Source organism: Microcebus murinus, chromosome 4 (genome assembly GCF_040939455.1).
Source record: "Microcebus murinus isolate Inina chromosome 4, M.murinus_Inina_mat1.0, whole genome shotgun sequence".
Classification (NCBI taxonomy): Eukaryota; Metazoa; Chordata; class Mammalia; order Primates; family Cheirogaleidae; genus Microcebus; species Microcebus murinus.
The window spans coordinates 102013328-102028020 of NC_134107.1; the positions used below are offsets into that span (position 1 = coordinate 102013328).

At 38.8% G+C, this 14693-nt stretch overlaps 1 protein-coding gene across 1 annotated transcript in view; it reads right to left on the reverse strand.

The window, feature by feature from the left end:
- The window catches only part of LOC105885140 (rho GTPase-activating protein 20-like), a 56901-nt gene extending 42459 nt beyond the window's left edge, over window positions 1-14442 (reverse strand). Inside the window, exons 1-5 of the mRNA XM_076001419.1 lie at window positions 13810-14442; window positions 13538-13759; window positions 12218-12303; window positions 8455-8619; window positions 2971-3120 (exon numbers count right to left, since the gene is read on the reverse strand). Of these exons, the coding sequence (XP_075857534.1) occupies window positions 2971-3120; window positions 8455-8619; window positions 12218-12303; window positions 13538-13759; window positions 13810-14442 (1256 nt within the window). The remainder of the gene's footprint in view (window positions 1-2970; window positions 3121-8454; window positions 8620-12217; window positions 12304-13537; window positions 13760-13809) is intronic.
- Window positions 14443-14693: the final 251 nt, after the last annotated feature.

The following is a 14693-nucleotide window of genomic DNA, read 5'->3' on the forward strand; positions in this document are numbered from 1 at the left end:
GATATTTCCTATCTTTCTATTAATTTGAATTGTATTTTCATTTTATCTACCATGCATCCTTATGAAAACTGCTTTAAAAATCTTTTCTAGTAATTTAACATATGGGTACTCTCAGGATAGGTCACTACTGATTTATCTTTTTTCTCTTTCCTTATTCTTTATATGTCAGGAAATTTTAGATTATACTCTGGACATTATAAATGTTTGGTTTTGGAGACTGTATTGCTATATTTGCAAAAGAGTATTCATGTTTTTGCTTCAACAAGCAACTAACTTGATTAGCTCAAGCTATAAAATCGAATCACCTGTGCTGGGCAGCAGTTCAGTACAATTCTTTTGTCTTAGCTTTAAGCTGCAAGTCTATCTTAGGCATATAGGGATATAGCAGAGACTTGGGCAGCATCTACCCAAAGAATTTATAGCTTCCCTTCTCTGAGGTGTCCTTTTATTAAATTTGCCCCCTCATGTTGTAATAGCTGTGGTTGACCTGGACTACGTACTCTGGTTCTTCATTCCGGAAAGATTAAGAATTTCTGTCAGTTTTAGCTGCCCTACACCATGATGTGCCTGCCTCTTGCCCTCACACAGAAGCCCTAATACCAAGAAACTCACCCACTGCTGGTGCTTTCCTCCTAGTTTTAACTCCTCTTCAAAATCTGCCAACTTTTGTTCATTCTCCATAACCCTCAGGTAGTTTTTGGAGTTTACAGTTGTTATTTGTAGGGAGGTTAGTCTGTTAAGACCCTACTCTGCCATACCAGAGGAGAGGCAGAATGCAACACTTTACTTTTTTTAAAAAAATAAACCTAATTTTGAAATAATTTTAGATTTCCAGAAAACTTACAAAGATAATACAGACAGTCCCTGTATACTTGTCCCCCAATTTAATTTCCTCTAATGTTATCCTCTTACATTTTCATGGTCCATCTGTTAAAACTAAGAAATCAATACCAGTACATTACTATTAACTAAGCTCTTGACTTTATTCAGATATCACTAGTTTTTCCATTAATGTCCTTTTTCCGTTCAAGGAGCCAATCCAGGATACTGCATTATATTTAAATATGTCTCTTTAGTAATTGATCTCTGACAGTTTGTCAGTCTTTCTCTGTTTTTGTTTCTTGACTTTGACAGTATTGAGGAGTACTAGTTCGGTATATTGTACAATGTCTCTCAATTTGTGTGAATTGGAAGTTTTTCCTCATGATTAGACAAGAGAAATGGGTGTTTCAGGAAAAAGACAACAGAGTGGAATTGCTCTTATCATCACATTATATAAAGGAGTACGTGATATCCATGTGACATCCTGGTGACATTAACTTTTTTCTCTTGGTTAAAGAACCATAGTTTGAGCAAATATTGTTCACATTTCCCCCTCTTCTTATAAAGAAGCTTCATGGAAATTCTTTCATTAAAAACATCACATAGTGACACCCCTCACTTGAAATCGCTTCCCTTCACCTGTAACACTAAGGAGATTAAGCAATAAGAAATGATAATAGGCTGGGTGCGGTGGCTCACGCCTGTAATCCTAGCACTCTGGGAGGCCGAGGCAGGCGGATCGCTCGAGGTCAGAAGTTTGAAACCAGCCAGAGCGAGACCCTGTCTCTAGCAAAAATAGAAAGAAATGAATTGACCAACTAAAAAATATATAGAGAAAATATATAGCCGGGCATGGTGGTGCATGCCTATAGTCCCAGCTTCTCAGGAGGCTGAGGCAGGAGGATGGCTTGAGCCCAGGAGATTGAGGTTGCTATGAGCTAGGCTGACGCCACGGCACTCACTCTAGCCTGGGCAACAAAGTGAGACTCTGTCTCAAAAAAAAAAAAAAAAGAAATGATAATATCTATAGACATCTGTCAAAGAAAAGAAGATACACAGAGAAAGATACAAACCCATGTTCCTTCCAAATAAGTCTTAAAATCTGGGAGGCCAATAATGCATAGCAGAGTTAATGACATGCCTGTCTTTTAATAGAGATTAACAGCTTGGAAAATTTTGGTTAACCGGCTTTAAGATGATGCCTGAGGAGTTTGTGGGAAAGATGCAGAATGAACAGCATCATGTGCATATAATGGACACTCAATCTTCAAGAATAAAACAAATACTGGAGCTGGAGCACAGTTGTTCAGAAGCACAGGTGTAAGCTTTGGTATACTTTCACTGAACTGTAAAGTGCCAATTAAGCATGTTCAGCATAAGAGGACAAAAATTCTTTATTCATACATTCTCCAACCCCATCCTCACCTACAAGTGACTCTTGATAAACCACTTTTTACTCCTTAAAATATTTTTTGCTCTTGAATGTCACATCTTTATAGATACTAATCCAAAACCTGATACACAATTCAGAGAACCCAGTATTTCATGACATTAATTTTGTTTGTATGATGATAAACTACTCCTTTAGAAAATTTTGTGGTATAAACCACTTATCCAAACTTATTTGGACTATTTTATAAAATTTGCTTCAGTAAAGGCCATTTCAGTGGTTTGAAAAGACGGATAAGATTCGAAAGCTCGATATGTAAAACATATAAGTACCTAGACATTAGGAAAAGGGATGTTGGAGAGGGAATCCTAAAGATCTGACCACCAGTGTATTCTCCTTCCATATTCCTGGAAGTTCTCATCCCCCCAGTTGTTTCTGTAGAGCCCTTTTAAAACTCACTTGTCAAGCCAAGGCAAATGACTTAAAGAGTTCCCAACAGTTACTATTAATTTTCATAGGTTTTAACCAAAAGCTCTTTGGGACAAACATAAGGCACACAAGCATATTGGTTGGGTATTATGTGTCAAAAGATGAGTCATTGACTTCAGAAACAATCAGAATAAAATATTTTCCTTCTAATGATTTGGGGAAATTTGCTTAAATTTTTTTAAGCAAAATTTGCTTAAATTTTTTCCCTCATCCCAGAAATCACCATAGTAGCTAAACAAGGTAAATACAGGACAAGCTGTGGTTCTTACCTGAAAGTGGCCACAGAGTTTTGAGTGGGCCACCCCAAGACAAAGGATTTCATAGCACTGCTCTTGCCGTCTCCCACTTCATTGACACAGCTTGCTGTCCACATGTCAGATAATTGAATCATGTTTTTCAACTTCAAATTATTCTTATGCCTAGAAAGATAAAAACCAAAAAGGACCTCTTGTTATTTTGTTTCTTAAATTGTATGGGACATTCTGTACTTGTGTTAATGTCTATTCATTGTTTTTATCTTCAGTGCCTGAGGCAGTAACTTGTAACATAGTAGGCTACCTTGGACCAAGAAGGCCTGTAAAACACTTGGTGAAGCATTTATTACTCATGTCTGAATGTATGGCAGCAAATTACCATAAACTGCCATTTTATTTTTCTATACATTGAGCATTGCATTTGGATCAAAAACACACTTTTCAATTTATTCCTGTTACAAAAAATTAATTCATTTATTATTTATAACTTGCTTATTTACAAAAAGACTGGAGTGGCTGAACACAAAAGGTATACATAATTTATTAAGATGTTTATAACATTCGCATTTTAAGAGAGATGCACTGAAAAAACCTGGGATTAATTAGAGGAATTTATAATACATTTTCAACTGAGTGGTTATAAGCTTTTCTAGACGTTAGAAGCATAGATTATTTTAAATTTCCTTTCTTAAGATTCTGCTCAACCATTCTCCCTTATATTCTGGCTAAAACGGAAAGCCTAAAAAAAGAACCTTAGAGAGAGAGTAGGGTTGACACAATTAATGTTTATCCCTGGGGACTCAGAAGGTGATCTACTTTAGGAATTCCTTTTTGACAAGTTCTACCTAATCCCTGTTAGACCCTAGATATGGAAACCATCATATCTCTTGAGCTAAGTGACAGATTTATTGCTCAGATGGAGCTGAGATTTAAACAGAAGAAACTAAGTAGGATAAAGAGAACACCCAGGGAAACTTGGGTCCTTCCTGCCATTCAGAACCATTTGTGGAAAAGCTAAAATAAAATCAAAGATACCTCATGTATGGAAGCATCCCTAAAACTCTCTGATTCATGGAATAGTAAGGCTAAAACTCTTAAGTGGGATTTATAAGATGAAAAGACATTACAGGAAATATGCATGAAAGACAACCTAGATTCAAAGACTTGTCTGTGCTTCCCACAGGATGCACTGAATTTAAGTGTAAGAGAAAAGTATGTTGTAGCAAAATGGCTTCTTTCTATATTTTATTTCAATATTGTTTACCGTATTGCTAAAAATCATTAGATTTTTTATGAAACAGATTCAATTACAGACTGGTTTTTATTTTGTGATGCCAGTTATTCAGGTAATATAAAACTTAGACTACAAATCTTTTGGAAGGAAAGGTACTCTTTCATGTTTGCTTTGACATTTTGTGTTTTCTAATGCAGATCTCTATCCATATTGGATACTTCAGATATCATGTGCAAACATCCACACATACTGACCTGGGGAAAAAGTCATTCCAATGATCCTTTTCCTAGATCAATAAGGTGTCACCCCTAATGAATACAAAAGAAGATCCCAGGGCCATATCTGCCTTTAATACATTCCTAATTTAGTATGGAAAAGAATGACAATAAATTCAAAACAATTTTTAGCAACATTGTTAACATCCAGCACAAAATGGAGCAAATATAATACTTTAGCCAATAAAAGGGTGCATTTAACACCCTCTCTATTATTGCTCTTACTAAAATTTACTTCTTTTGACTAAGTAAATATGTGACAGCTTGTCAATTATTTATCCCACTTGAGTTTACTTCTATAGATCCCATCCAAGGACTGAAAGCAGTTTCCAAATGAAGCCTAAAGATGAGCTGACATAATATGGAACTGAGGTCTCCCGTTTTCCCCACGGCTAATTATTGAGACTAAGCACTGGTCTCAGATTATTTCAACAAATTAATTGATCCAGGGTACCACTTAATTTTTTATCCAAGGGTAAGTATCCACACCGTTTGATATTGCCAGAGGCTATTAATTTTTGGTCGCTGCTGTTTATTTTGGAAAAAAAATTAAGTTCTTTCATATTAAGAAGGATCTGTGAATATATCTAAATGTTTGCTATGAAAATGATCATGTAATACATTTCCTAAAAAATTTTCTAAATTTTTTTTAAGGTGGCAGGATTTACTCATCATCATCATCATCATCGTCATCTCTTCAAATATCTGTGTTCTTTCTATCTTAATTAAGGCCCTTGGGTTTATGCCAGAAACATAAAAAATAACATAGATCACCTGAACTTTTAAATATCCCCAATGGATATAGAAAGTATCTAAAGTAATCTCCCATGAACTGGATGTTGTAAATAACAGCATTTACATCAACTGATATAATTTTTGTCACTTCATAAAAACATTACAGTGGACACAGAGTTATCTGGGATAAAATGGTATAACCCTATGTGAAGGAAAATTAAAATAAAAAGCTATAAAAGTAGATAATAGGCACAAATTTTGTCAACATACCTAAAAACAACAATTTTCTAGTGGTAATACAACTGTCTTTTTATAAAATGCTTTTAGAAAAATCTAGGTTACATAAAGATCACTTAGATGTGACTAGTATACAGAACAATAAATAAGGTAAGAAAAAAACCCCAAAAGTTCTCTAAATAACTGCTAAGGAAAAAAAATCCAAAAATTAAGGAAAATACCTTTTTCCCTAAGTGTTGAATGCATGTTACAAGTAAGTGGCCTTTAAGGTCCTAAAGTTCAGGAAATTGGTTGTTGTCTGCGTATCTACCTCCAGGCTAAGCCTTGCACCTAAGGAGTACAATGTGATAAGGAAGACAGAAAGAGCCAGCCTTTGGAATTAAGGTCTATGTTAAAGCCCGGAGCTCTACCATTTCCTAGTCTATGGCAAACCTCTTCGAGCCTCAGTGTTCAACATCTAAAATAACTCTCATCTTGGGGGACTGCTAGGAAAATTAAATGAGACCTTTCTGATTTCTCCTATTATAATACCTAGCATACATAATATAACCCATAAAATAATTTTTAAATGAACAAATATTTTTTAAGAAATAAAGGATTTGTTCTTCTGGTAACATCTTCCCTACTTAGATCTTCCTATGGACTTGTTCAAGTGCAAAGGCTTAGACCAAAAAAAAAAAAAAAAAAAAAAAAAAAAACCCACCAAAAGCAACAAAGGAACAAAAAACTTTTCTTTCATTTTATTACTCAAAACGTCATATTCACATCTCAAACTACATTTGTAGGTATCACTTCTATTGAAAATATTCTGAAACTGTTTCATTATCTTTATGTTGCCTTCAACTTGAAAAGTTCACTAAGCATTCTATACCATTTCTTACTAAATGAGTATTTAGTTGGAACCTTTTACTCATCACAAAGACTCATTTAACGGTGAAAAAAATTATATGGTTGAAGACTCTCCTGTGAAATCCATTAAAAAGATATCAGTAATAGAGGCAGCAGACCACATATTGGTTAAAAGAATGGATTTTGGAATAAGGTAGATCTAGGTTCAAGGTGGGTTCAACTAATTACTCTGTGACCTTGAGGAAGTCACTTAATTTCTCTTACTATCAATTTCTTTTCTTTTTTTTTCTTAGACTGGACAAGTGCAGTAGTGAGAAGAATATGAATTTCTTTTCTAAAATGAGGAAAATAAGTACCCATTTCATAAAATAGTTATAAGGGTTAAAGTCTTTAGAAGAATACCTAAAATACAATAACATCCCAATAAACAGTTTCTCTTGTTATTAATAGCACTTAGATTAAATATAATTGCAAAATTATTTACCCTGGTCCATGCATTATTTATGCCACTGAGTAAGTTAGGTGTGTGAGTGTGGGTAGTAGAAAAAAGTGTTTACTCTTCTCTAGTGACTAAAAATCTCCTTCATGACATTGGATTTGTTAAAATAGTTTTATCTTTCCTGATGTTTCATACATAAGGACAATGGGAAACAGAGCCAGCGGCAGTCACCATGTTCTAGGCTGAGTATTAAGTGCACTGGTATTTAGTGTTGAGCAGCAAGTAAATCCTCTTGGGTACCTCTAAAGTACGTTCCAGACATGTCTGTATCTTCCTCTTACCTGTCATTTCCTTAGATAGAGCCCTTGCTATCTCCATCAGAACCACTAACAACTTACTGTCTAGTCTCCTTGCTTCTTCTCTTGTCTGCCTTCTAGTGCGTTATCTAACTAGCATGAACCAGAATCATATATTTTTTTTAAAAAAGAATCACACTCTACCACTCCCCCAATTAAAACCCTTCAGAATAAAATCCAAAGTCTTTATGATAGCCTTTGTGGTACTAAGCCTCCAAGATGGTCCCCATGATCCTTAATTCCTAATATTCATACAGTGTGTAGTTCCCTTCCATGCTGTGCCAAGGTTGGTCTGTGTGGCCAATCACATACGTCAGAAATGATGGTACACTACTTCCAAAATCGGGTTATAAAATACTGTGGTTTCTAATTGGGGTGCTATTACAATGGCCTATTCTCTCTTTCACTCTCTGATCTTTCACTCTGAAGGAAGCAACTGCCATTATGAGCAGCCCTGTGGAGAGATCCACATGGAGAGGAAGCTTTTGGAAAACAGCCATGAGGAACTACAGCTGCCAGCACCCACATGAGTGAGCTTGGAAGTGGTTTCTTGGGTTCCAGTTGAGCCTTGAGATAACTGGGACCCTGCCCAGCCAGCCAGAGAGCCCTCAAGAAAGACCATGAGCCAGAACCACCCAGCAAAACACTCCCAGATTCCTCACTCAGAGAAAATGTAGACATTTACAGTTTTAAGCTGTTATATTTTGGGGTAATTTGTTACATAGCAATAAAGAATTAATACAGCCTACAAGGTCCTGACGACCTAACCTTTGTCTACTTCACCAATCATAATTCCTATCACTCACCTTTGCTCATTAGGCCCCAGTTCCACAGGCCTTCTTTGAACTCCTCTAAGGGCCAAGCTTTCCCCACCACCTATGTACCTGTTCTCTCAACCTAGAACGCTCATACTCCCATTATCTATCTAAATGGCTGGTTGCTTTTTAACCTGCAATGATTTTTCCCCCTGACTACACACACCTAACATATACCCCATCCTTTACTTCACCCACCACCCTATTTTCTTCATAGCACTAATCACAATCTGTCCTTTTCCCCCCTACACACGAAAGTAAGCTCCCATATTAGAATGTAAGGTACTAAAGAGCTGGGACTATACCCATCACATCCTTCATTACATTTCCACATTTATTCAGGGCATGGAACAAGACCTAAATGAACATTTATTGTATGAATAAAAAATGGAAACTTTATTTTGCAAAAAAAGAAACAAACATAAAACTCACTTCAGATACTAGGTATAGTAAGATAGGCCAGATGTTCTTAGAATAACCATTGTGTAGAAAGGGTATCTCTGTTAGTGGAAATTCAATTTTATAATGATAACCAGGAGAGACTGTGCAGTCCACTTACTTGCTTTTGGCTATAATAAGCAGATCATTGAAGAGAAATAGATGGCGTTCCTGCCTCTGCAGGCCTGTTCTGAGCTCCACCAGGCCGTCAATCAGCAGAGTCCTATCAGAACAGGCAAATGCTGACAGAAACGCACAGATGTTCATGCCAGCAGCAGGCCTTTCCCTGTGACAGATCAAATTCCACAGATCTTCAGTCAAATGATCAAATATAGGACCAAGTTTTTATAAAAGTTTAGCTTAAAGTTGGTCAAGAAATATAAAACTCTGTAACTTTTTAATGCAGTGGCAGTGTCCTCACTGGTCCCTTAGTGTATTCTCCACACAGTAGTTCTTAACACCTTTTTATGAAAATTTTGAAACATAAAGCAAAGTTGAAGTAGTTTTATGATAAACACATGCATGTAGATTTTTACCATTAATGTTTTACTGTGCCGTCTTTATTGTATATGTATCCATCTATCTATCCTTCTATATTCATTCATTCATTCAATCATTTGTTTTGAAACAGGGTCTTGCTTTGTCACTCAGAGTGAAGCACAGGGGTGTGATCATAGCTCACGGTATCCTCCAACTCCGAGAATCAAGCGATCCTCCTGCCTCAGCTGCCCGAATAGCTGGAACTACAAGCATATGCCAGCACACTGAGCTACTTTTAAATTTTTTTTTGTAGAGATGGGTTCTTGCTATGCTAACCAGACTGGTCTTGAACTCCTGGCCTCAAGATATCTTCCTGTCTCGGCCTCCCTAAGGCCTGGGGTTACAGGCATGGCCAACACACATGGTCTATTTACCAATCTATTTTATTGCTGGCATTTCAGTGTACACTGCATACAGCAGTACATATCTCCCCCACAAATGCTTCAGCATGCATGTCATTAACTAGAGTTCAATATTTATATTTTCCTTTTGATATAAAATTTACATAGAAAATGCACAAATACAAAAATCTTAGGTGTATATCACTGATCTTTTTTTATAAAGCTCTTTTTAAAGCATGATATTCACTGACTTTTCACAATTGTATTCACTTGTGTAATCTAAGACCCTATCAAGATATAGGAAATTATCATCACTCAAAAAAATCCCCCTTTCTGGTAATTATGTAAATTAAGGAAACATAGTTTCTATGGATTGACCCGAGTTATTTCTTCATTGCAGGCTGAGGTCTGTTAGTTCAAAAGCTCACTAGTGCCAATCTCAAATTTTTACATACCCAATCATTTGAAAAATAGCCCACACAAGAAGATTTGTAGCCACTAACAGCCTGCCTGCTTTGCATACTCCATAAAACTAGATCCAGCATCTGCTGGCCACTGATAAGAGAGAACCTGTGGTTATGAGACCCCACGCTGCTACTGTCCCTTACCGTTCTCTGACCCAGACATTCCTCACTACTGAGCAACATCACCTGGACATGTCATCTCCAGAGACACCATCTCTGATTCACCTCTCATCCAGAATTCTCTTGCCCTCTTCCCCATCCTTTATCATAAGCCTCTGGACAGTCTCGTGTGGTAGGGGACTTATTTTCTCATGCAACCTTGTGCCATCATCATCTCCTTTTCGCTTGATCAGTGTCTGAATCCTTCACATTTCTTATCTCAGTCAGTCCCCACTCCTGGAGGAAACCGCTATTCTGATTTCTTTCCCACTGAAGGTTTTCCCATCTCGAAAAACAAAATAACCTCAGCCTCTACCTTATACTATAAACCAAAAATAATTTGAGATAGATCATCGACTTAAATGTAAAAACCAAAATCATCAGTATTTTAATAGAACACATAGGAAACTATCTTTATGACTGAGGGATGGTGAAGGTTGTGCCTGTTCCAAAATTTTATGTAAATGGAACTACAGCATTTACTTTTTCATGTTAGGTAGCTTTTACTCAGCATGCTTTTGGAATTCATTTATCAATAATACATTCCTTTATATTACTGAATAATATTCAATGTATAAATATACCAGAGTTTATTTATTCTATTACTGATGGACACCTAGGATGTTTCCAGTTTTAACTGCTATATTACACTAGTCTTTTTATAACCTATGTTTTCATTTCTCTTGGGTAAATATCCCAATTGCTAGGTCATAGAATACATGTATGTTTAATTTTAGAAAAAAAAACAAACCTTCTAGTTAGTTTTCCAAAGTGGCTGTATCATTCTACATTCCCTACAACAGAGTAGGAGAGTCCCAGTTGTTCTGCAACCTTAAAAACATTTGCTGCTGTCAGTCTTTTGAATTCTAGCCAGTCTAGAGGATATATAGTGGCCTCTCAGTATGATTTTAACTTGTAGTTCTCTGATGACTAATTTCTGTCATGTTCTTACTGGCCATTTGTGCATTTTCATTGGTAAAATGTATTCAAATCTTTTGCTCATTAGCTTTACAAAAATGAGTTATATGTTGTTATGCAAATGTAATCTACTGTGTTCTAGGAATTTTTTATGAATCCTGGGCACGTTGTGTTGGTATACAGTGCTCTGTCAGGTATGTGTTTGGGAAAATATTTGCTCCTAGTCTGTTGCTTGTCTGGTACACTTTCCTCCCTGTGTTTTTGATAAAAGCTTTAACATTTCATGAAATTTAATTCATTGATTTTTTTCATAGAGTATTTAATTTATGTAACCTTTGTACAAAAACTGCTAAGAAATTATCTTCCTAATTAAATTTTCATTAGGCACTTATTAAAAGGAGTTTACATTTCCTAATCAACCCAATAACTAAAGCATATATCTTTTGGGGACAGATCAGAAAGAGTACTGAATCTAAGAGGACTGTTGAGCACTGGGAAGAAAGTGATGTAAGTATTTTGATAAGTTTCATTAAATGGGATTTGTATAAAGAATCTATTGTGGCACTAAAAATCTTCCATCCCTTCATACAGATTTTATGTTAAATTAGCACATCATTCACAAAAATATCATAGCTGCAGATATACCCTCACTTTAAATAAAGATGAAGACTTCACTTTATATAAAAGGATTCATAGCTGAGAAGAATGTCATCACAAGATTCATTTGAACACAAAAAATGCTATGAGTAAAAAATGCCATTTAAAAATGAATGAATAAATTAATAATTGGATATCCATTAAATATCTACACATTATGAAAGACCCTTAAAATGTCCACTGAAATAATAATCAGTCAGAATAGGTAAGATGTCCACTTTATTACATATTTAGCTTCTTTTCCCACTTTGAATTTCCGTGATTTAACCAATAATATCTAAAAGAAATCAATATTCCATTTTTGTATAATCTCAATCTGGTTATCTTCCTTCATATCTAAAACTGCTGAAAAAAACGATCTTATTCATGGACAGGCATCAACTTATGATAAAAAAATAAGCAATGTTTTATGTAGAACAGGCATCAACTTATGATAAAAAAATAAGCAATGTTTTGTGTAGAACAACATTCATTTTCTGATTTTTTGTTTCTACAAATATACTTTGATAAAATGTGGAACCTGAATATTTGTGTACTATGTGATGTGAGATTCACTACTGATCAGTTTTAAAGCAACCAAGCTTACACACCAGCTCTAAAAGGCAGTATGATTCCCACAAAGAAGAGGTCTTATTAAATAACCTCAGGACATCAGTCAGGTTTTCTATGATTAAACAGAGAATTCTGGTGCTAAAGAAAACAAACAAAAAACACGGACACATAAAAAATGTGATCTGAAAAACTCTTTGTCTACTATAATGTTCCAAGCACATACCAGAAGTGTAGTACAAAGCTCTGCACTTACATGCTGATTCTAGGCTGTTCTTGCGGAGCTCTATGGAGGGGACTAGATGGAACACTCCTCCTTCTTTCTACTAATACTTTCATTTTCTGTTGAGACAAGATAAATAAAGACCATGTGGTTTATAAAGGAAGTAAAAGTTGATTTTCAATCCAATTCAACAAGTTTTGTATCGCTCATGCTTAGCCTATCAAGGAGCCTACAATTTTTCATTTATACAGATAAAAAGTATAACATCTAAAATAGAAAAGTTTAAAAAAATAGGATAGTAAGTGTAACAAAGTACTATACACAGTCATTTTTTTTAATGGTCAGAGAATAAAGAGGTTAAATTTTGATCAGAGTATTTGTGAAGAACACTATCATAACCGTTGTTGCTGACTACGAGTCCAGCCCTAGGCTCAAGGCTGGAGATGGATTCTCCTATTTATACCCCAAAGGTCATCAGAGCAGGCACTACTCTATTTCATAGGCAGGAGAGGTCCCAAACTGGCCTTCAAGGGAAGACAAGTAAAAGGGAGGAAAAAACAGTTGAAGCAAAGACACGGACACTAGTTCTCACATAAAAAAATTAAAGAACCTTTACATTTGTTTCAAATTTAAATCTTCACACATCTCAGAATCCCTCCTTCCAAATAGATTTTTTTTTTTTGCTATAACTTAAACATGAGAGTTTACTTTTGTCCCCCCTAGGTGGTAGAAATATAATTCAGGGACTCTGTTTCTAATGACCTAAATAAAATCTGTGGTAAATGACGTTTTATCCAACTTGAATTATCCTGATAATTACGCTCTAAATTCAATCTTCTGCAATTAACACCTCTAAAAACAGCCATTAGAGATACCTGAGTAAACTGACACTATAGTCACAAACACCCATGAAGCTGTCTCACCAAAGTCATTTTTCCTGCTATAGACTCTCACCTTACCCTGGCCAGAGGTTTCACCCACTGTCTGGGAGCCTCGGCCAGCCATGCATGGAAAGTGGATGTTGTTCCACTAGGAACCATATAAAACTAACTAGCTGGCTCAGTGTCACTATTCCATCACATGATTTATAAAGGTAGTGCTTTATAAAGGTCACCCTGACCACAAGGAAAAAAATGGCCAAATATGAGAATGTCTTATGCTGGGGTCTGGCGAGGTAGAAGTACAGGGCTAGAAACACCAACCAAAATCCGCACCGCCAACTCTGACCACCACCCCCAAGACCCGGAGTCATGCGGACCTCCGCCCGGGCGCGGGAACCCCGCCATTTACGCGGAGCGGCGGCGCCTCAGGCCGGGCGAGGGGCTGACCCAGGGCCGCGGCCCGGCCGCCCACCTGCGTCAGCGCCGGCTGTCCCTCAGGGGCGGACGCCGCCGGCCCTGACGACCTCTGTGCCGGCCCCGCCGAGGGGCAGTGGCGCCCAGGCCACCTCGGGGACCGAGGGCCGAGCGCGGATGGAACCGGGTCCCGCCCCAGCCCGGCGCCCCCCCCGCAGGGAGGAGCCGGGCTGCGGATCGCGCGGCTGAAGGAAGCGGCTGGGAGGCTGCGGGGTCTTTCCTAGAGGAAGAAAACAATCCGAACTCTCCACAGGGAGAACTCGAGGGAACGCGAGAAATGCGGGAACGCGAGAAATGCCGGAGCGCCGCGGGAAACCGTGGCGCGGCGGTGGGCAAGTGCGGGAGAATGCGGGAGGTCCTGCAACGAACTCGAGGCCGCGAGCCGTGAGCGTTAAACCCCCGCGTCCTTCGCTTGGCGCGGGGTTGTGGCGAGCGCGGGGGCCGCGGCGGCGGAGGGCACGGGCCCAGCTCAACGGCCGCATCTTTCTGGTGCGAGTCCTCGAGCAATCGGAGACACTCCCAGGGCGCGCGGGCAGAGGCGGCCGCGTCCAGGCAGGGAGAGGACCCCGAGAAATGCCGGAGCGCCGCGGGAAACCGTGGCACGGCGGTGGGCAAGTGCGGGAGAATGCGGGAGGTCCTGCAACGAACTCGAGGCCGCGAGCCGTGAGCGTTAAACCCCCGCGTCCTTCGCTTGGCGCGGGGTTGTGGCGAGCGCGGGGGCCGCGGCGGCGGAGAGCACGGGCCCAGCTCAACGGCCGCATCCTTCTGGTGTGGGAGCCTCGTGCGATCGGAGACACTCCCAGGGCGCGCGGGCAGAGGCGGCCGCGTCCAGGAAGGGAGAGGACCCCGCGCGCAGGCGGCGCGTCTTCCCTGAGGCCAACTGCCTAGTCCCGCGCTCCGCATAGCCCGTTGGAGGGGTCACAGCAGGGCAGCCAATCAGCGCCGTCGCCCCGCCCCCGGTGCCCCGCCTCTGGTCCCCGCCCACGGCATGTACTCAATGCTATAACGGAATCAACGGATCAACACTTACGTGCACATATGAAAGTAAAACTCAACGGAAATCAATTAGGTGGGATGGAGGAGGAGGCATGGGAATATTCACACCTAATGGGTACAGTGCACACTATCTGGGTGAAAGGCGCACTTATAACTTT